General features: G+C 43.4%; 1 protein-coding gene across 1 annotated transcript in view; it reads right to left on the bottom strand.

Annotated features, from left to right (window-relative positions):
- Positions 1-2775: 2775 nt before the first annotated feature.
- dner (delta/notch-like EGF repeat containing) overlaps positions 2776-24198 on the bottom strand; it is a 66248-nt gene continuing 44825 nt past the window's right edge. Inside the window, exons 6-13 of the mRNA XM_080428574.1 lie at positions 21475-21628; positions 19973-20086; positions 14635-14868; positions 8056-8178; positions 7743-7856; positions 7409-7540; positions 5764-6010; positions 2776-4582 (exon numbers count right to left, since the gene is read on the bottom strand). Of these exons, the coding sequence (XP_080284700.1) occupies positions 4471-4582; positions 5764-6010; positions 7409-7540; positions 7743-7856; positions 8056-8178; positions 14635-14868; positions 19973-20086; positions 21475-21628 (1230 nt within the window). The 3' untranslated portion in view covers positions 2776-4470. The remainder of the gene's footprint in view (positions 4583-5763; positions 6011-7408; positions 7541-7742; positions 7857-8055; positions 8179-14634; positions 14869-19972; positions 20087-21474; positions 21629-24198) is intronic.

Below are 24198 nucleotides of genomic sequence, written 5' to 3'. Positions count from 1 at the left end.
TTTACTAGATGGATGGTTGTACAGGATGAACATTTTGAATTTTGGTTGGCATGGAAGCGTCTCATATATGAATGAACGTTTTTTTCATTATTTTTTAGCACAAGCTCATATGATGTGTTTGTCCATCTTACACATTCTCCTAATGCATCCATTAGCGTGTATGTGTTAGTTTTGTCTTCCATCTTCTCCATCTTCATCCACTTCAAAGTCCACACAAAACTAACACATACACGCTAATGGTTGCATTAGGAGAATAATTTCTTTGGTGTAATTAACCAACTAAACTCAGAAATAATACACATGGATGGTTCGTGATGGATGAACTGCACTCAAAACCCCTGTTCCATTATGTTCCTCCTTTTATGTGCTCCTTTTAGTTTTGTGTTGTTTTTGTCCAGCTTCCATCTTCTCCATCTTCTCCATCTTCATCCACTTCAAACACTATATGAGCTTGTGCTCTTATCACCTGGGTGCTCAAAACGAATGAAAAAAACTTTCATTAATACGAGACACTTCTATGCCAGGGACCCAGGGACCCGTGCACAGAACACACTGAAATATCTACTTCCTATTTTCTTAATATCAAAATCACAGAGTAAGGACTGACACAGAAATGTTCCTATCAAACATCAAAATGCATGAATGCAGTATGAAGCAGGCCCTAATAAGTTACCATAATGGACATAATGTGTCCATTATTGTGTCCTATCGGACCTATAGCACACGACAAACGGTTTTGTTGTCACGGTCTTGTGGCCCCTGACTTCAAGTCATTTTACAATTGTGGCCCCCTGCCTAATCTAGTTGAATATCCCTGAGGCAGGGGGTCCCTGCTCCATCTCTCCATCAGTTTGGGGGTCCCTGGCCTGAAAACGTTGAATACCCCTACAGAGTATTTCTACATTGCACTATTGATACTTTTACTTAAAGAGGTGGTGCTTTTTCTGTTTTTCATGTGTCTATGAGGTTGATAGAACTTCATTAAGCCCCCTGGTGGTGTTTTTATGGTGTTTTATGTCTTCTCTGACTATTTAGAGTTTCTACCTGGAGGCTGAAACCTTGAGGGTCAAACGTGCCAATAGAAAAACAGCCCTTTAGTGACATAGTAAAATTGTACCCTCCCCCTCATTATCATAACACAACAGGTATGGGCATGAGGAGGAGGAGGGACTAGGACAGGTGGGTGGTGCTAAGGTGGTGGAGGAGGTGCTAAGGTGAGAACCAAGTATACTTAATGAACTGGAGGCGTGTCCACATAAAAACATAATTTTAACAATTTCTGTACACCTTTTTGAAAAAAATCTTCCTCCTGGTATAACCATAATACCTGATGATTATGTTTTAGGAGGGGGGGGAATCAATGAAAATCACGGCACCCCGTCTTTAAGTAAACAATTTGAGTACTTTTCCCACCACTGCATGATTAATACATTCATTGTTAAGTTTAGTTTTAGTTGACAAAGACTGAGTTTCTTATATAGTAAAGCACATCTCTTGTAACTATATTTAAGCCTTTGGGATAGAATTCTATGTTTGAAGTAGCCTACCAGTTTTTATTAGAATGCTCGATTCTGATTAGGTCAATCCCGGCAATCAGATGTTCTGTCTGATATTTCTCAATAGCAGACCACTGTGCTCAGGGTTCTATTTGCTGGGGGGATGCATGGGGGAATCAAATCATCTGCTTTTGATATCCCCCTCTGTTCATTCATATTGTATCACTAGTGGAAATATATGTTGACTTGTTTTTTACATTATTTTCCTTAACATTCATGTTATAATATCAATGAAATCTTAGTGTTTAGCCAATTATTTTGGAGCCCACTTACACTATCTTCACGCCCCACCAGTGGAATCATTAGGTTAAGGACCCCCTCCTCTTAAAAATACAAATTGAACCCTGACTGTGCTCAGTAACGCTAGCTCTGTCTGAGCCCGAGTTTTTTAAGCTTATGAGTAATGACCGGTGGATGATGTCAATATGACAATTCTTCTCACCGTCTCTGATAGTCTTTATGCTTTGAAAAGTTCAAAGCCATTACTTAGATTTAGAAAGTGAAGAAGGTGAAGTAGAAAGTAGACAAAAGAGCAGAGATGGCCATGGAAATAATAATAATACACTTGACTTTTAAAGCAATTTTTGAAAATGGGTTACAAATTGCTCCATCTACGCCTTCCCTCTCAGCTTTCCTATACTTACTATCTTAAAAAAAAAAAAAAAAGTTCAAAGGGATGAAGACTAACCACTCTCCCTCTCTAAAAACACAGCATGTGTTCTCCATCGTGTCTACTGGACTAGTATGCAATGCATTAGTATTTTATTTATGGTAACATTATTGTCCACTCATTTTGTATGTCCTTGGCAAAAATATTCTCAATTCTCAATTTAACGCTGGGGGGAAAAAAGTAGCTGAGCTACTTTTTCTTTGTAGCTTGATCAAGCTACTGCCATGGTGAACTATTTGTAGCTTTACAAGCTACACTTTCAAAGTAGCTTCCCCAACACTGCATCCACGGTATAGAGAGGAAGAGGTTTGTCACATGTTGAGAGACAACATTATTATCTAAGTCTTACACTGTAGATAGATATGTTATTGATCCCTAATCAAGGCTAGTTTGCAAACAAAAAAGTGCTTTACACTTTCATAATCATTTACATTAATTAGCCATCACAATTTGGAATGCATGTGTGTCTTTACTGAATATTATTGATGAATACACAGTGATATTGAGAAAATAATGGGACACCAGAAGGGTATGTTGTGTTCTCTAGTCTTTATTATTACATCATTCAACATAGATAATATATAATTGTGTCGTTGATTTCTATTACAAAAAGGAAATAAGAACAGAAAAAAAGCTGACCCTACTGGCAGAATATCACTCAGGTCGAAGGTTTTGACCCCAGAGGAACAACACAGCTGCACATAGACAGAGAGGTCCGTTGGCTAAACACAGAAGATATAGAAGATATACTGGAGTGAACTGGGCTAGCTGTCATTGTCATTACCACCACCACCATCATCATCATCATCATCATCATCATCATCATCATCATCATCATCATCATCATCATCATCATCATCGTCATCCTCATCCTCTTCCTCCTCCTTGCTTCTCCTTCCTCCTAATTACATTCGTCTTTTTCCCAATCTCCTCTTCCTCCTTATCTTCCTCCTCCCAGCCCACCCCTTAAGCCTTACTTAGTTGCGCGCCAGTGTCGCTTGCAAAAAATAGCAGATCAACAAGCTCACAACACGTCGGGATACATACAATCCTTAACGAACTTATATGAGCTATTTTTGCATGCAACGCTGGTGCGCAACCAAGTATAATAATTAGACAATACAGTGAGTGAGCAGTCACTCCTGTAGAACACTCACAGAGAAACTATTCAACACTGTCAATGCTAGTTATTTATTAGAAACTTCAGGAGTGTAGTTGAAGAGATCAGCAGGTATACATGTAACAGGTACATTGAACCAATCCCAGTTTTACTGGGCTTTTAGAATAGCCACCAATCAGCCTAATTACTAGTGAAATAGACGTGATGTCAGGGTTGCAGTATAATTACCTCCGCTGAGCTGTACACTGTACACCCACTGCCTCTACTACCACTACACCACTGAGAAACTTGCTTATAAAGATAAGAAACAGAAAGAACAGATGTGATTCAAAAAACAGTTGTTCCATCAGATCCCACTGGACAGTGGCTTTATTATAATATTTTTATTTGATCTACCAACCACAAAATTAACAAAAGTCAAATTTTGGCACTGACATAGAGATATACAACAACAACAACAGAAAACAAAAAAATATATCAACAACCAAGTATGAGGGAAGTCAAAGTAATGCAGAGAAAACATCAAATCTACCCATGCACCAAGTAAGGCAACCTACTGCAGATCTTTTAAATATAGAAAGAGATACTGTGTAAGCACTTTAAGGAGTGCATCTATTTCTACCACACCTGCAAGGACTGCTATCAGCACCGTCTGCTGGGTCTGTTGCTGGGCTCATTGGCTGGTGGTCTCACCAACGTACCCCCCAATACAGCCCGGTGGGGACTGACGTCACATTCCGTTTGAACAGCGGAGGCCAAGGAACCAGGTAACTGATACAGTAATGTCAACGATCATTGACTAAATTAAAGCAAAAATATGTTTGTATGCTACAATATAGACTTAGTGTGGACTTTGACAGGAAAATAGATGCGTGTATCAAATTCCAGATTTGTTCTCTTTAAACTATATAGTATATTTTGGATTGTTTCATCCCCTGTCACAACATTCAATTGAGTTGTTTTGTTTGTTTTTGTAAAGAAATGCTGTATGCTTAGTTTGGACTTCCTGTGTGGATAATACTGTGTTCATGCACATTTGCACATGTGCTGTGTTTTGTGTAAATAAGGGTGCGATGTATTGGGTGGGATGTCTTTTGTTTTGTTCTGTTTTTTTGTTTTGTCTTTTACAAATCTTTAGTTTTGATGAGAGTAACCAAGGGCTTGTCATCAGGACTGTAGTCTTCATAGGTAATGGGAGTGGCATCATACATAGCAGGCCTGGACTTCTTCCCAAACCTAACAGGACAGCACACAGCAACAATCACATTCAATTACTGGGACAAACACAATTACTGTGGGTTTAATCCACTTCAAGTTAAAGGGACAAAAAATTAAAATAAAACGTGGCCCTATTTTTATAGATAATTTGGACCACAAATCATAATTTGGACCACAAACCATAATTTGGTGGGTGTCAAATTATTAGAATTGGTCCATTCGTTTGCCTACAGACGTTTTGCATAGGGCAAGGCAATAATTCAAATATGCTGTACTTATTTTATTGTCTCTGCCAGGCCGAAGGCGTGAGTCCGTCCGTGAGTGTGTGTCCGTGTGTCTGTCTGTGACCAGCTAATCTCCGACAATTTCGCACATTCCCACTAGGCCGAGGAAGATGCCACTTGACATTTTTCAAATCAGCCTCATGGTGGCGCTATAACAGGCCGATTCACATTTTTACCTATAACTGCACAGATCTGCAAAACCTTTATCCTGCATTTTTCACATCTGCCTTTTATTGCGCCACCAGGAGGCAGACTTATGTAAAACACATTTTCTTATATTACTACTTCAGATTTTATCCATATTTCACGCAAATAGTACACATGATCTCTATAGTCACGTGATCAAGAATAATCAGTTTTGATTTTTCATATTCCATCCTGATTGGCTAAGATTGACATCTAAAGTTAGCAGAGTGGCCTGTTTTGAACAAAATGCCTCAAATCATGAACGCAGCGTCCGATTGCGGTGAAACTTTGCACGCACATTCACACTACATTGAGGAACAAATGCCACTCTTTTGACATTGCCCTATTATAGCGCCACCAGGAGGCCGATTTTTGCAAAAACACATTTCTTGATATCACTCCTACAGATTTTGTCCAAACATCTGATCATGTGATCAAGATGGATCTGTCCGATTCTTCATATTCCATCAACATTGCTGGCCCACAATAACCTACCTGACCTGGCGGAGACCTGTGCTCCGAGGAGCACTTTTTCTAGTTTTATTCAATTTAATTATTTGCCAAATACTGGCTATATGCTCTTAAATCTGTCTGGAAACATTATTCCAGTGGTGTCCGGGGGTAAAAAAACAAAAAAAAAACTGCATAGTTTGAATTACTGGCTTGCCCATCCGGAAATGATCAAAAAATGTGGCCCAGGTTTAAAAACACTCTCTCTCACACACTGACCTGGCATGGCGGATGGAGGCGATGGCATTGCTGAACTCGCTGTCGATGCTCCGGCAGTTATAAAACTCCTGGTAGGCGTGGCGTGACGATCCCTGGTACTCGATGCGGCTGATGCGGCAGATACCCACAATGAGGATGATGAGCATGAGGACAAAGGCCACACACAGAGCGCCGATGATGATGTAGAGGGAGTGGCGAGGCATGTTGGTCAGGGTGTCCTCAGGGTGGGCCAGCTTCCACTGCAGATCTGAGACAGTTCACACACACACACACACGCACGCACGCACGCACGCACGCACGCACGCACGCACGCACGCACACACACACACACACACACACACACACACACACACACACACACACACACACACACACACACACACACACACACACACACACACACACACACACACACACACACACACACACACACACACCAAGGTTATTATAGTTTATTTAATTATACAAGTAAGACGCGCGAACGCGGGAAGCGAACGCCAACAAAAATAAATGATAATGAAAAGAAATCATCTAAAAAAAAGTAACGAATAAAAAAATATAAAAAAAAAAATAAAAAAATCTGCGTTAAAAGGAGCATCTTAGAAAAATACAAATTCACCAAAAAAAAACTTTGAATGTTTTTGAACAATTCAACAAAGTGTTTGAAGTGGCTGTTTCACCCACTTCCGGGGGGCGGAGCCAAAATCCGAGCCCGAAGTATTTGTTCGTAGACCCCCACTTAGGGGGGGTAGAAAAAGTTTCGGAGCGATTCGGGCACTTTTCATTTAACATGGGGTTTCAATGGGGAGTTTTTAGGAACCTTCTCCGGGGCGTGGCTTCCGGGGGAAGGGGCGGGCTTAAACGCAACCTTGACAGGTGTGTTCAGTTTTCAAAGGCCTTTCATTTGATGTCTGGTACGTCTATATTGGACATTTACTTGGCTGCACACAGGGCTGAGGCAGTGCACGCACACAGAGACGCACACACACAAGCCGAGCACGGTTTCATAGTAAGCTCCACTTGCGCGGAGGCGCGCCTTCGGCGCGCCTCCTTCCGCTGCGTTCGCAATAATTTTTCATTCGTTTTAATAAAAAAATGTATACATTATCCGTATTGATGCTTGTGTGTTATCTCCACAAGCACAAGTATATTTTATTAAAGGGGAAATCCACCCATTTTCTATATTTAACTATGTCATTAATATAGCATAAAGGAGTTGTGTGGAAATAAGAAAAAATTTTAAAAAAAATTAACATTGCAAAAAAATGTAACATTGCAAAAAAATTAACATTGCAAATTACACCATGATGAGTCATCACAGTGTAATTTGCAATGTTAATTTTTTTGCAATGTTACATTTTTTTGCAATGTTAATTTTTTTTTTAATTTTTTCTTATTTCCACACAACTCCTTTATGCTATATTAATGACATAGTTAAATATTGAAAATGGGTGGATTTCCCCTTTAAGTATAAATCAAAAATTCATAACAATTCATCATAATCATACTAATCAATTTAGTCGATTATAAAACAAAAACATCTGAAAAATAAAACAAATGATAAAAAAAACATGCTTCTCAAATATTTAATCAAAAGCGTAACCAATAGAATAATAACAGATATTTGCAGCCCTAGTTGACTTACGGATCTCACAGCTGGGCCCCACCCACCCTGGTGGGCAATGACAAGTGAAGCCGTTTGATTGGTCAGTGCAGGTGCCTCCATGATGACAGGGGTTGCTCTCACACTCGTTGACATCAACCTCACACCTGTTCCCTGATTGGACAGATAGTGTTTCATTAGCAGCAGCAACAACAACAACATAAACAACAGCCAGCAGACAAGCCCCAGTATTCTTGTTCCGACACAATGGCTGTGAAACTACCTGAACTCTAATTTAATCATTTCATAGTTCTGATTTCACTTATGAAAATTTGCTGACATGAAGTTCAGATACATCCATAGCTTTAAGGCTCACCCAGATATCCAGGTGTGCAAACGCAAGTGGCGTTGAGCCCCGCACTCTCACATCGGCCTCCGTTTTGGCAGTGAACTGTCAGACACGGGTCCATGTAGATCTCACAGTGTCTGCCTACATGAGGTGCACACACGCGCACGCGCACATGCACGCACACACACACACACACACACACACACACACACACACACACACACACACACACACACACACACACACACACACACAGTGTACATACCCATTAGGGGTCATCCCTATATGTTCCTATCCTCTAGTTCCATAAATGTGTGTGTGTGCATACACATAGTCATACCTTCGTACTGCGGAGTGCAGACGCACTCATAAGCATTGATGAGATCCCTGCAGGTGGCATAGTTCTGGCAGGGTGCAGACAGACATTCATTGTACTCTTCCTCACAGTACAAACCATGGTAACCTAGATGGGACACACAGAAACACATATACTGTACAGCAGAGGTCTTCAACAGGGGGTCCGCGAATCCGGCCCCAGCTGAGCTTTCTTGTGGTCCCTGGAACATATTCCATGTTCCAATGTAAAATTAAATGCAAAGAATTTTTACTAGATAGTTGGTTGTACAGGATGAACATTGTGAATTTTGGTTGGCATGGAAGCGTCTCATATGAATGAAAGGTTTTTTCATTTGTTTTGAGCACCCGGGTAATAAGAGCACAAGCTCATATGATGTGTTTGTCCATCTTCCATCTTCTCCTAATGCATCCATTAGCGTGTATGTGTTAGTTTTGTGTGGACTTTGTCCATCTTCCATCTTCTCCATCTTCATCCACTTCAAAGTCCACACAAAGCTAACACATACACGCTAATGGATGCATTAGGAGAATAATTTCTTTGGTGTAATTAACCACATCCACTCAAAACTCAGAAATAGTTACACATGGATGGTCTGTGATGGATGAACTGCACTCAAAACCCCTGTTCCTTTATGTTCCTTCTTTTATGTGCTCCTTTTAGTTTTGGGTGGATTTTGTCCAGCTTCCATCTTCTCCATCTTCATCCACTTCAAACACATCATATGAGCTTGTGCTCTCATCACCTGGGTGCTCAAAACTAATGAAAAAAACGTTTCATTAATACGAGACACTTCTATGCCAGGGACTCGTGCACAGAACACACTGACATATCACACTGACATATCTACTTCCTATGTGTGTGTATATCAACTTTGTGTGTATATCAACTTTCTTAATATCAAAATCACCAAGGAGTAAGGACTGACACAGAAATGTTCATATCAAACATCAAAATGCATGAATGCAGTATGAAGCAGGCCCTAATAAGTTACCACAATGGACATAATGTGTCCATTATTGTGTCCTATCGGACCTATAGCACACGACAAACGGTTTTGTTGTCACGGTCTTGTGGCCCCTGGCTTCAAGTCATTTTACAATTGTGGCCCCCTGCCTAATCTAGTTGAATATCCCTGAGGTAGGGGGTCCCTGCTCCATCTCCCCATCAGTTGGGGGTCCTTGGCCTGAAAACGTTGAAGACCCCTGCTGTACAGATGATGTGACCAGCATAATGTACTTCTGCTGAACTGCTTTTACAAAAGCCTTCAGCTGTAATGTAGGTTAGATAAATGCAAAATCCCGATCCACAAGCTCATGCGTCACAGCTAGGGCTGTCACAGTGGCGTGCACAGACATTTTGAGGGGCAGGTGCTCAAGTAAAAAAAAGGGCACCTTGTGCGGCGCGCGGAACCGCCGGCTGCCCTAGTAGTGTGAGTTTTATTACAGGCACATCTTGTACGTCGTAATTGCATATGTATTTGTTTCAATAGCCATATGCTGTCTGATGTAGATGTGTAAACACCAAAAAAAAAATATTTTTTATTCTTCAAAAGGGCACTTTTGGTCCAGAGGGCAAAGGGCAGGTGCTCTAGCACCACCTAGAGTCTATCTGTGCACGTGCCTCACGATTACAAATTTAAGTTGACGATTAATTGTCACTCAAATAATTGCGATTAACAATTTAATTGTGTACGTGTTTGGCGTCGAACATTGGAACATATGAAGCCTTTCAGGCTTCGTAAGCAAAAAAAGCACAGGGCAGATATGACAAGTAACTGAAATATATAAAGAAATTATTGACATGTTTAATCATTTTTATACATTTATAAAAAAAAGCAGAAATAGCTGATCTACAAGCTCACAACGTGTCAGCATTGTGAGCTTGTAGATGTGCTATTTCTGCTTTTTTGAAAATGTGTGAAAATCTTTGAAATGGAAACGATTATGCAAAAATAGTTGCGATTATCTTAAATAATTGCGATTAGGCCTATAGTCACAGCCAGCACATTGTAGATCGCCTATTTTTGCCAAATTCAATCATCATCCATCTTCTAGGCCTACTGCGTATCTGGAATCGGGTTGCGGAGGTAACAGTTCCAGCAGAGAATCCCAGACTTCCCTTTCCCGGGCCACATTAGCTATACTTCTAACTGGGGGGTCCTGAGGCGTTCCAAGGGCAGCATATGCCTAATCCCCCATCTGGTTAATGGTCTTCCCCGAACGTTGGTCTTCCTTCGAGCTGGACGTGTGCCAAACACGTCCCTGGGAAGGCGCCAAGGTGGCATCCGTACTAGATATCTGAGCCACCTCAATTGGCTCCTTTCTGCGTAAAGGAACAGCAACTCTACTCCGAGTCTCTCCCGGATGACTGAGCTTTTTACCCTAAGCCTAGGGGAGATGCCAGTACAGCTGTAACTGTGATAGATTGAACTGTAATCTTTCACACACAGTTACCACTGTACTTATTGACTGAACAATTAGGGCCAACAAATGTACTGTATCCTCATCCTTTTCAAGTTGTATGGGCATTTGCAAGAACAGAATCTCTGCAGTGGCTTCTGTCACCTTGGGCACTATGCTGTGTGAAACTAGAATGCAGTGCACAGTGGGAGCCACAGGATGGCAGCTTTGCACTGAATCAGAGAAAGCCTCTGACGTATAGGATACAGTGAGAGTCCAAGGTCGGCAGCACACATAGACACATACACAACACATCATTCTTCATTTTTTTCTTCATTTCAAAGAGGCTGCAGGGTCTTATGCATCATTAGGGTACGGTCACAAATGTCAAAATTAAGGGGAGTCACCAATGCCTGTAGGCAAAATCCGCATCAAAGTTTGACGCAAGGCAAGGCACTTTTAACGAATTTGCTTTGCAACCAAATGCTCCACCCTTCACTCCCATAGAATGCAATATTGTTTACATTGCATTCTCCAAGGACCTCCATGTACAGTATGGGCGTTAAATGGGACACAGACAGACTGACACCCACGATCCAACCAAATTCCACACACATCCCCTGGCTCATCGGCTACGCACACGCCAAGTGTGAAGTTGATCGGTCTGGGGTGGGACATGATACACACAAAGAGATTTTGTGAATTTATAGATACACTGACTTGACTTCCAAACATCAACACAGATGAATGATACATAAAACTATGGATTGAGACCCAAATCTCATTCCGTTTCGATTAGTCCATTACCCAGATTGGCTGCCTGACTTCCTCATTTGGGACCCACTTTGAAACAGTTTCATCAGCCCCTGGATCTGCAGCTAATGTGTGTTTGGTGAAGGAAAGCAGTAGAAATTAACGAGGAGCCCAGTTAAAGCCTCCAGGGTCTTCATAGTGAAATGCCAGTGAAATGTCAAGTGCCTTTTTATCCCAGCCTCTGTCTGCCATCTTCAGCCTGGCTGGCCGGCTTACACTCCTGACTCCCCTCGGAGCAGGGAGATGGAATCCTTAGTACATATCAGCTCTCCGCCAGTCCTCTGTCAGAGTGCCAGCAGTCATGCACACACACATGCACACACACACACACACACACACACACACACACACACACACACACACACACACACACACACACACACACACACACACACACACACACACACACACACACACACACACACACACACACACACACACACACACACACACACACACACACACACTCAACTGTCATGGTCTGATCATATTGATTGCATTTTGACGAAAATGGGAAGAGGCATCATAGCCATGGTCAGGAAGTGCTCCACCTACTTGACATCCTCAAATAGGTAGGGGTCACCTTCATTACTGTCCTGTCGTACGGTCAGCGGCAACTATGTCGGACCTGAACAAATTGCAACTTGTTCAGAACAGAGCTGCCAGACTGGCACTTCATTGTTCAACACACACTAGTATTGCATAATATGCATACACGCCTGTCCTGGTTATCTGTCAAACAAAAACTGCCTTGTAGTCTCCTTATGTTCTTCAGAAACATTATTTTAAATCAAACACCAGATTATTTTTGTAAATAACATTTCAAAATCAACCAATACACACAATTACACCAGGAATGCCAGCCGTGGGCATTTAACACTTCCTGCCCCAAGAACGAATCTCAATCTCAATATCGCACACACAGTTATTTATAGATCTATATCATTCTGGAACTTGTTACCATCTCACATTCATCTCACACAAAATAAATGATCATTCAAGATTTAACGAAACACTTGTTGCAGCAGACCACATGACCAGAATCTTAATCTTATGTTGTATTAAATCTCTGTATAATGTATTGTAATTATGTATTTTTCATGTTTTTATATTTGTATGCATCTTATATGGACCCCAGGAAGACTAGCTGTCGCCTCTGCGTCAGCTAACAATAATAAACAATAAACACACACACACGTTGATATTATTATAGTATACTGCACTTGTGAGGACATAAACTGTTAGGATGGCCCTCACAAGTATACAGTAATACCAGTACACACACACACACACACACACACACACACACACACACACACACACACACACACACACACACACACACACACACACACACACACACACACACACACACACACACACACACTTCAGACACCAGCTGGCATACTGATGTGGTGGATAAAAGGTCAATTATGGTGCAAAACACACTGTGTGTGTGAGCACACTATGTGTCTGTCTGTATGTACATGTGTGTGTGTGTGTGTGTGTGTGTGTGTGTGTGTGTGTGTGTGTGTGTGTGTGTGTGTGTGTGTGTGTGTGTGTGTGTGTGTGTGTGTGTGTGTGTGTGTGTGTGTGTGTGTGTGTGTGTGTGTGTGTTCGTTCAGTGTAGCATCTGGGATGCTGATTGCAAATCACGGATCTCACCAATCGCATTAGACAGGACTGCGTGAGCAGAGGCTTCTGATTGGACAACAGCACCTGCCAGTTTAGTCATGGCTGCAGACAGTGCCTTAGAGCCAGACACACACACACACACACACACACACACACACACACACACACACACACACACACACACACACACACACACACACACACACACACACACACACACACACACACACACACACACACACACACACACACACACGTGCGAAAAGACTGTATCACCATGACAACCAGACAACAGAGCATGAAAGGAAGGCGAGTGCTGGTAAACAGGCATAGATAAAAGAGAAAGGAAGGACAAAAGGACAAGGACAGGCAGAAAGCAGACGATGAGACACAATATCACACAGAGCGTCACACAAAGAGGCAATGACGTCTGTATCTCAAGAAGCACACACAGTACCCCCACTCTCATCCCCACCACCTTGGCTCCCACAACCACCACCATTACTAGTAGGTAAATGTGATGGAATGGAATGGATAATGATTAGCCATTATTCCACTCAATTGGTCTTATATATATCTATATAGTGGAGAGCCAGTGCCTCAATTTCCCCTTAAAAAACCCCTCCCCCATTCATTGTTCATATTTACTGCCTTTGTACTTGAATCTGAGCCAACCTGAGCCAGAAATCACATACTTGTCCTTCACAAGCAATAATATGGTATGCTTATATTGTAAACCCTTATTTACCGCGAAAACACGAGGAGACATAAATACAGGGAGGGAATTCAGGGGTGGGGGCAGGTAGTGTTGAAGGACTAAAAATTAGATCTTCTGTGATGAGGCCACACTATAGAGACTGGCTGCTTGTGGAGATGTCGACTTGTAGGGTGAAATAAATGGAGCTCCTATCAGAAGTTCAGGAGCAGGACCACACCTCCAATCAAATCAATTCACTTCATTCAACTATAAATGCTCATCTAACCCTCTTCCCCCTCTTTCATCTTGCATTCTGCATCCCCCCTTCCCACCCTGTTAGTTCTTCTCTCTACTTTTTACTTTACGTATGGCCCTGAGGGGGTTCGTCGTGCCCGGGAGATATGGCAGGCTCCCTACGAAACCTTTCCAAATCAGCAGGTTCATCATCGAAGACTCAGATGAAGTCCCTCACATTCCATGTTACCAGCCAGGCATTTCCTGGTGCAGACTGTGGTGCAGTGGTTCTGTTTTGTGGACTTAACATTAGCTGTGATTGGTCTACCTTTGAGGAGATAGACTGCAGATACATGCCTATCTATATACAAGCCTGCTGTTGATTGCTGAACACTTGGCCTTCAATTGCATAAACAAACCCATATAAATTATTCTTCTTCCTGTCTTCGACTGCCTCCTCTTGCTGTTTTTCTCACCTTTCTCCTCTTCCTCATCCCCATCCTCTTGCTCCTTCTTCATCTGCTACTTACAGCAGCAGCTATAACTACCTGTTGTCCGGGCTTTATCCATAAACATTTAGTTTAATGCCACTTCATCATTTCACAGCAGCAGAAAAAAGTCTCAGCAGAAGAAGAAAAGAGAGCACAATCCTCATCTTTCAGCTCAGCCCAGGGAATACCTTTGTAACATAATGTTATCATGACTGCCATGTGCCAACAAGACAAATCAATCAATGGATGACACAAATCAATCGGTGAGACTTCAGTGGCAGAGACAACCTACCTGGAACACACAGACACCTGTAGCTGTTGCCAACACTGCGGCAGATCCCGTGTGCACAGGGGTTGAGGGCACAGAAGTCCACCAGCTGGGCGCAGGTGGGGCCAGTGAAGCCTGCTGCACAGCTACAGCCAAAGCCCAGAGGACCAGGGCCCTGGGCATAGCAGGTCCCGTTGTTATGGCAAGGACTGGAGGCGCATGGGTCCACCTTCTGCTCACACGTGGCCCCCTGGTAGCCTATGGGGCAGAGATAATAGACACAGAGGTACAGTAAAGCCTGATTTATACTTAGTCGTATCTGTGAACTTACTTGGTCATGACCTATGACTTAGGCATCGTTGGAGAAAGGGGACAAGACCGGGAGAAAACGTGACACACTCATTTTCAATGCTCCACATCAATGGTTCTCAAAGTGGGGTCCAAGGACCCATTTGTACACTCTCAGAGTTATGGGGGTCCTTGAAGTTAAAACGTTTGAGAACCACTGCTCAAGTTCAAGTTCCTCTTTATTCTCATTCATAACTTTACATCAGAGATGCACAGCAGAATGAAATTACGAAATGACGCCCTACATTCCCTCTCGCATGGGAAGACTGATAGGAATGTGCACTGTTAAATCCAGAGTGTTAATTTAACTCTGAGAGTGAACAAATGGACCTGTAAGACAGATAAGGACAGACATATTGACAGATGCAGTAGATTAAATTGAGGTAGATTGAGGTATAGAAGAATAGGAGTATGGGGAGGAGAGGAGAACAACAAAAAGAGAGAATATATAGAGGTGAGATGATAAATGTCCACGTCAGACGGTGAAATAAGGTCGCTTTTCACATACTGTACGTTTCACACGCACGCACGCACGCACGCACGCACGCACGCACGCACGCACGCACGCACGCACGCACGCACGCACGCACGCACGCACGCACGCACGCACGCACGCACACACACACACACACACACACACACACACACACACACACACACACACACACACACACACACACACACACACACACACACACACACACACACACACACACACACACACACACACACACACACACACACACACACACTATCCAGCCCTCCAGTGTGGCAGAGAAAGAGTAGGTTTTCTTTATTTCTTTCTTGCTTTCTTTCATTTTAAGCCATTTTGCACTAGAGGGGGCGCAGCCAGAGGCTATGGCTATTTCCTTCTTTTGCAGTGTGACAACAAACAAACCGTGAAAGGTTGACAACAAAACAGACAATGTCAACTGGTCCCAGTGACAGAAGAGTGTCTCAAGAGCAAAGCCAGTTGAATATCCGAGGCTTGCGTCACAAATACAAAAATACTGCTTTTGTTCTTGCTGTCAATATTTTGTGATCAAGTCTCTGGGTCTCCTTTGATGACTTCTGCCAAAGTTATCCTTGACCGCCATGGATCAGTTCATTTTAAGCCTTTCTGCTGTGGTGACTTCTACTCAAGGAAGCTCTGTTGGATAAATTGGCTTTGATTTATGTAGCATGTTATGGGTGACGATTTATGTGTCTGTGCTGTAGATGGTGTTGAAGCACCAAACTGTACAGTATGCAAAAAAAACTCTGGTGTGCATGCTTGTGCATCACGCGTGCGTGCGTGCGTGCGTGCGTGCGTGCGTGCGTGCGTGCGTGCGTGCGTGCGTGCGTGCGTGCGTGCGTGCGTGCGTGGACCCACAGCTACCGTGGATACAAGCCGATTTCCATCATTGCAGGTCAACCAACGGTGGACCAGGTAACAAGACAGTGAGGACACCTTTTGGCGTGTAGTTGAAGCTCAAGGGGGCGGGTGGGGAGAGAGTCAGCGCACTGAAGTCAAGCCACGGATGTTGACACACAACGGATGCACGCTTATGAGAAACAACAAAAATAAAACCAGGCAAAACAGTTGCGTGCATTAGCGCAAGATGATGATAAAGGAAACTTGAGTCTAAATGTCCAGTAATTTACAACTACTACCACTACTTTTGTATTTGAAACTCTACATTTCTCTAAATATTATAAACTTTCAGGACAGCCTAATACAAATATAATTTATGAAAAGGCTACTATAGGCTACAGTGAAGTCGGACTGAATGACTGAAACGTTTTTTCTTTTTTTACTGTCTTGGTGATTATCTGGCACAGTAGTTGTGAATTAGCAAACTGGACATTTAGACTGAATGTTTCCTTTATCCTCATCTTGCGCTAATGCACGCAACTGTTTTGCCAGGTTTTATTTTTGTTGTTTCTCATAAGCGTGCATCCGTTGTCCGTCAACAACACAGTAGTCTGTGCCTTGACTCTCTCCCCACCCGCCCCCTTGCGCTTCAACTACACGCCAAAAGGTCGTTCGCTTCCAGGACAACAAGAAGTAGTGTTACTGGATCTGACAGCTAGCCTGGCTCCAGCCCCTGAATCGCTAGCCATAGCCATTAAAAAAAAAGAAATTCTGGCGATGAAACTAAATGAAAATTCAGGCTGAGTGTCAGGCTACCTGAGCTGCATACGACACCATCTGGCACCAAGGACAATCCCAGATCAGCATATGGTGAACTTCATCAAACCGCAGTTACATCCTCGAGACCCGTGATGGCCAGCATTGCAGGCTCAGAAGACTGAGGAACAGAACCCTGTGTCCCACAGGTGACATCAAGGGTCTTGCTTATCCGACTTCCCGCTGGCACGACCTGGGGAGCCTCCACCAAGACGTTATGAATAACCAAGCAAGCCCTGATCTTCTCTGCGGCCGAATACTGCGCCCCAGCCTGGAGAAGAAAGCCCACACATCACAAAGGTTGATGTTACCATTGACTACGCCCTCTGGATTACAGCTGGGTGCCTGAAGCCTACCCCTGTGTTCCACCTGCCAGTCCTAGCGGGTGGCTTCTACCCTCATCTTGGCAAGGACAGCCCAGAAACATGACTGGCACAACCTGCATGACCACAATGATAACGGCACCCCCAAGCACACTCAAGTCCCGCCATCCCTACAATAAGGTGGTCCCTGAAGACCTGTCTGTCAATAAACGCATGGCTGGTGGCAACTTGGAAGGAGGAGTGGGAGATGGTCGGGCCCACACATATCCATCGCTACATCTGGGACCCGAGAGAGTCAAGCGTGAAGACCTACCATGCCGGATATGGACCCTGCTGAACCGCCTATGTTCTGCGGTCGGTCGCTTCAAATCGTCGAAATGTGTCAAAAATTCTTGAATCCTCCCCTGCCAACAAGAAGGGAAGGATTTCTTTCAGCCAAAAGAATCTGTCAAATGCTCAGAGCCAGGTCAGGTCTTGTATGGGCTTCACCAGGAGGAATTAACAACACCTTGATTTGTTTGCACATACATGCAAGAGGATGCTAAAGCAAGTATTTGTTTTGTTATCATCTTTAAAGCCTTGATAGAGCATGATATTGGCCTGGTCCTGACAAAAGGCTAAAAGCAGAAAGCAGAGTAAAGTGATCCATCACTTCCTGAGATAGGAACTGAGTCCTGTGGGAAATGCAAGCAGAAAAGATGAAAATCTAAGAACTACTGCTTTCATATCTCATGCAGAACTAACCTTGTGTTATACTTTCTCCCATTCTATCTTTTAAATATATTGTCCCACATTGCTCTAGACACTGCTCTGCACTGCAGTGCAATCCATGCGTGGAATCAGAAAGTGTTTTTTGACATAACTGCTACTACAGAGAAACCATTCATATCTTAATAGAGAACATTTATTTATGGAAGGATGTGGATCAGTGATGATGCTGGTTAACTTATATGTCAGATACCAATTTAATCAACAAGCAACTCTTCTTTTCACTCATTGTATTGGCTTGCCTTTCTGTGTTTTTAGGTCAAAGTATGTGTTTTCTCTCATGTGCACTTGAGTCAGGAGCTTCTTCTATGTTATTATAAAGTGTTCTATACATACTGTACGGTAGAGGTGAGCTTTAACAGAGTTTAACATGTATGTTATTGTATAAAGAAAGGCTTACTGGGCGGTGAGCTTTCACTCAGAGTTTGACAGAGTTTTTCATGAGTTTCGGCTTTTCTTGACAGACGTCTTTTCTTCTATCAAGCAACTACACTGAGACAATCTCTCAATCTTCAATAACTCTTTCAGAGTTAAATTAACACTCAGATTTTGTGGTGTAGGCTACAGTTGCTTCACATTGTGCTACCAAACAAGCCTGTTAAAAATCAAGAGGTGCCCCACAAAATAAAACTTCCTTGCACTAATTAAAAGTTGCCATGGTTTCCACTTCTTCTTTTTCTTCTTTTTTCATTTTTCGGCAGTTGAAAATAAATAAACATGTGGTGGATTATGAATTCCTGTCCTTGTTGGAGCCCTTGTTCTCTAGCAACAGCGGATTAATAATTCAGTTATGTGGTGCATTGTTGGCCCTGCTCTGGATCAGAAAACTGACCGCTGGGAATTGTACCCGGGACAAGCAGCATTCTCCCTGCCAGCTTCTACACCCTTTCTCTGTTCTTTTATTGATAGAGCATGGACAACTTACTGTGTTTGCTGAGTGAGCTTTTCGGTGTCAATGGCTATGTGCGCACAGTGTGCATGCATAAGAATGTGGAAAAGTGTGTGCTTGTGTGTCACGGCTGTGTTATTGTGTGTACATATGTGCCTGTGTTTAATAGGGGACAACTGTGCCCTTGATGAGGAGTGCTGTTTGGGCAGAAGTTTTGCGGTCAGAGTTTTCCCGGGAGAGGCTTGAGTGGGTCGTGAAGGCTATGCAGACTAATTAGAATGGAGGAGAAAGGTTTAAATTAAGCATCACAGTGGCATAAATACTGATAAACACATAGTGAGCACGCAACATATACCAAGACCAAGATAACAGCAGCTACATCAGCTTGCTGCACATTAAAGCACATGCAAATACTGCCTCCCTCTGGTCAGCCAGGGCGCCTGATGGAGGGGAAAGGAACTGGTTAAAGAGCGTGTTCCTTCCACACGCTACTTCCTACTGGGGAAACTCCCCTCCGTTGGGTGATAAGAAGGCTTGTTAGCCCTCATGCATTGAAGGAGGCATGAGTTTGGCTCTGGGTTCTCCCTAGGTTGGCAGAGAGAGTGTAGCGCCCAGGAATACTTAGACAATTGGCACTGGGTGAAAAGGGTGAAAGAAAAATCGTGGGATAAAAATGTAAGTTAAAAAAAAAATTAAGCACATGCCAAATCTCTCTCTTTCTCCCTTGCTCCTTCAAACATGCACACAGAAATGAGCACACTTGCAAACGTCATGTGGCGCAACCAGATGAGACTTTGGTGCAACTCACTCATACACAGTATACTGTAGGCTACTCAGTGCAGTAGCTTGTGGTTGAATACTTACCTTCAGGGCAGTAGCACCTGGGTCCAGCCAGGCTACTGGAGCAAGTGGCTGCATTCTTACATGGCTGGGAGAGGCAGTGGTCCACTAGTGATTGACAGCGCTCCCCTTCATAACCTGAGAATCACATTGAGACAGTACAGCTGGTTATGTAGAGGTAGACGTATCCCTATCCCCCCTCACTTCAACTACCCTGCATTGGTCCTGTATTAGTGATACAGCAACTAGAGCAGTTCCGGAAAATAATATATTACATTTTATCATCTGAGCTGGTTAACAGTACTAATCAAAGCCTTCTTCCAGCTGTTGACCTCAACCAAAACTTTGCCCAACTATTCAATTAATATCTATCACTCCATGGTCACTGTGTCATTGGTAATTGGTGAGAGACTTGATTGTCCAAACAACAACAACAACAACAACAACGACACTATTCTAAAAGCCCCAATAGTGGCCCCTAGATGCCGTGCCGCTCCAGACACCCATCTGGACCATAGTGATTTGAACCAACCAACCAACATTCTCTCATGTCTCACTATTGTGGCTATATTGCATATTGGCTCTTGTATGCAATTACACATTTTGGTAAATTTTGGCTTTAGGAATCACCAGTCAAAAGGTTTTATCCTCTGAGGAGGATGAAGGAACACAGCCAATTCTATGGCGACCCAGCCAGTAGTTTTCAGAATATTGTATTTTAGATCAAAGTGGTGGATGGACGGATTGATCGAACAACCGACCAACAGACCGACACAGCCGTCCTTAGAGACACATAATCAGCAGGCTATAAACAAGGAATGGATGGTGTCATCATCACTGGACACCTTTCACAGGCACAGAAGTCCAGGGAGTATGGTGCATAGCGCCAGTGTCACTGCAATGCGTGTAAACTGTAAAATAGCTGTCAATCTCTCTTGATTCTATATACACCCCCATTTTCATGTGGTCTGTCAACCATTCTCTCTTGTTTCTTCTCTCTTTCTTCTTGTCTTGTGTAAGGAAGCCTAAACACTTCCATTAGGTGTGTTAGCACCCTTCATTATTGGTAAGTGGCTGGCAATCAACGTGCCCCTTACATCCATGAGATCATTTACCTTCCCCCCACACTGCCCCACGAGGCTGGCTCCCAAAATAACTGATACGATCAAAGGCTTGTCTCTCTTCATTCTCTCTCAATTAGAGTTTGCCAAACAGAGAGATGGGAGACAGGCTTGAGACTTCTTGAGTGTTCTCAGCTCTAATCAACCCTGCAGAGGCCACACAGACAGGCTTGGATACTTCTGTGTCTTGAAAGATAAACACACGTACAGTATACAGACACACAGCCTGAAACAATGATGCACATGACACTCATAATGTTGCATTAAGCACGCACGCGCGCACACACACACACACACACACACACACACACACACACACACACACACACACACACACACACACACACACACACACACACACACACACACACACACACACACACACACACACACACACACAAATACCTGGGGGGCAGGTACATGTGAAGTTGTGACCCTCATCCCCCTGTCTGAGGTCAGTGCACGTTCCGTTGTTGCGACAAGGTCTGTGATGACAGGCATCAAACTCCTCACAGAAGATCCCTGTGTAGCCATCTTCACATTCACAATAAAAGGTGCTCTGGAAATCCACACACACACACATGCACGTGCACACACGCACGCACGCGCACGCACGCGCACGCGCACGCACACGCACACGCGCGCACACACACACACACACACACACACACACACACACACACACACACACACACACACACACACACACACACACACACACACACACACACACACACACACACACACACACACACACACTTAACATTACAACATTTGCAGAGCCTACATCCTGGTAAACTACTCTAATGAGCAGCTACGATGGAAAGAAAAAGTTATGAAATAGAAATAATAATGAGACTGAATACTGTGACACTGTTAAGATCCAATTTTCTGCAAACCTCTGAGAAATGGCAAAATAATTAGATTTGGAAGAAATGAAAAAGAAACGAGAAGGGATCTCAGTAGCTGCAAGTTTGTTGGAGACTGAGCGGCAAATCTGTGTAACGGCAAACCAGGCTCAGCACATTTAAAACTCCATCCCAAATCCCTGAGCTTTGCTATAGTTAGAATCTACCATAATGCCCCACCGGCATGCCCTCTCCTCTGCACCACACCAGCCTTTTGTTCACTCCTCAGCAACCTCCAGGGAGCAGGAGCTACATGTCCCCTGTACAGCACAGTGCAGGAGGAGAAGGTGCAGGTACGGGTGAGGGAGAGTCCTCAGGTGAGTGTTTTAGTGAGCAAGTGAGAGAGTGAACAAATAGACCCGTATGGGTCCATTTGGTTCCATTTGTTCACTGAATTAAATTAACTCTGTTATAGCACTTGGGTGGCGCATGGGATAAAGTACCTGTCCAATACGGTACCGCTGAATCCACCATGGCGCATCGTAACAAAAGGCAAAACTATGGGGGCACGGTGGCGCCTCACAGCTCGAAAATCCTGTGGGCGTGTTCTCTCCTCTGCGCCATCAGTGCCCATACCCTAGGTGGGATTGGCGAAAGGGCCTTTCTGTGTGGAGTGTGCATGTTCTCCCCATGTCCCCTAGGGTAGGTACCCTCACAAAAAACATGCAGTAATCCTGGTCTCTATACTGCCTCCCCCTGGTCAGCTGATGGAGGGGAAAGGAACTGGTTGGAATAACGTGATCCTTCCACACGTTACGTCCTACTGGGGAAACTCCTCCCCTGTCAGGTGATAAGAAGCAGCCTGCTCACTCCTCATGCATTGAAGGAAGCATGAGCTCAGTTCGGGGCTCTCCCCAGGCTGGCAGAGGGAGAGTAGCGCCCAGGATTACAGCATGGGCACTGGGTGAAAAAATGGGTTACAAAAATCGTGGGATAAAAAATGTAGATAAGAAAAGGATAAAACTATAAACACACACAAATGTAACATTAAAATCTTGGAAGTTATAAAAACAATGTCATTACATTCCAAACAAATTTCTCTAAACATTTCACATAATATCTCATTTCAACCGAGCATCTGTACAAACACTGCTGGCTGTGTTTGGGGGAGGTAAGCTAGGCGGTGAGGGTGATCTTTGTCACTGAGCTAGAGACTACTATAGACCAATTATTTGTTTACCAACATTGAGACGCACAGGTGATTGTTTCATGCAATCAATTCCCAACATAATTGTTTGGGGGTGCGGTGCGCTGGTTTCAGTTCATTCAACCTCCTCTTGTGTGTTAGCTAGTGAGGCGGGTCCTAGCGAGACATGACAGAATGGGTTTCATTTGGTGCCGGCCTGAGCGCGCATACTGGTTCTTATCAGTGTGACGTCGTCTATTAAGGGGTCTATAGGTTAGGGTGCATGGGGCGGTACCTGTCAGTGGGGTAACACTGAACAGGAGGAGTAAGATGGTGGTCCTCCCAGTGAGGCCTCCACAACACACTGGCAAGTGAGCCGGTACGGTACAATAGCAGTGGCAGCACAGAAATGTGTGGGGAGGGTAATTGGCGTAACGACTAAATTGGGAGAAGAAAGTTGATAAAAATAATTGTCTACTCTACATAAAAGAGACCTGATGATTTTACTTACTGTGAAGCATGTTCTCATCATTTTCAAAAGAGCAAACAGAGACTATTGCAGATTATCTCCAGAAAGTCAATTTAAAAAAGCTTTATCTTTAGATTGACATAGACATATTTAATGGTAACTGTCATTAAATATATTCAGCAGTACAAAGAACAGCTTTGCCCTGCACTCTTCTGTTCTGTTCTGTTCTGTTCTGTTCTGTTCTGTTCTGTTCTGTTCTGTTCTGTTCTGTTCTGTTCTGTTCTGTTCTGTTCTGTTCTGTTCTGTTCTGTTCTGTTCTGTTCTGTTCTGTTCTGTTCTGACAGAGCAGAGACCGCTAGAGGACTCTGTCTCAATTTCTCTCTTGTCTATGCCTCCCCTCAGACTGTTCGTCTCACTTTAACCTAAAAACGGACAAAAAACGAATTAGGTGGCTCACTAAAGTCTATTTTTAACATAAAAGGTCACCTACAGTATGTGAATACGCAGTGGTAGTCACTGACAAATCCCTACCAGTGTGCAATTGTACAGAAGAATGTTTCAAACTATTCCTCTCGGGGATTGAGAAAACAGAACACGTGCATTTGTAAAACCCTGTAGAAAGTAGG

The sequence above is a fragment of the Gymnoscopelus braueri genome (genome assembly GCF_963280865.1).
Source record: "Gymnoscopelus braueri genome assembly, chromosome: 5".
Taxonomy (NCBI): Eukaryota; Metazoa; Chordata; class Actinopteri; order Myctophiformes; family Myctophidae; genus Gymnoscopelus; species Gymnoscopelus braueri.
The sequence above is the reverse complement of the archived record's forward strand: the minus strand, read 5'-3'. Positions and strand labels throughout refer to the sequence as shown.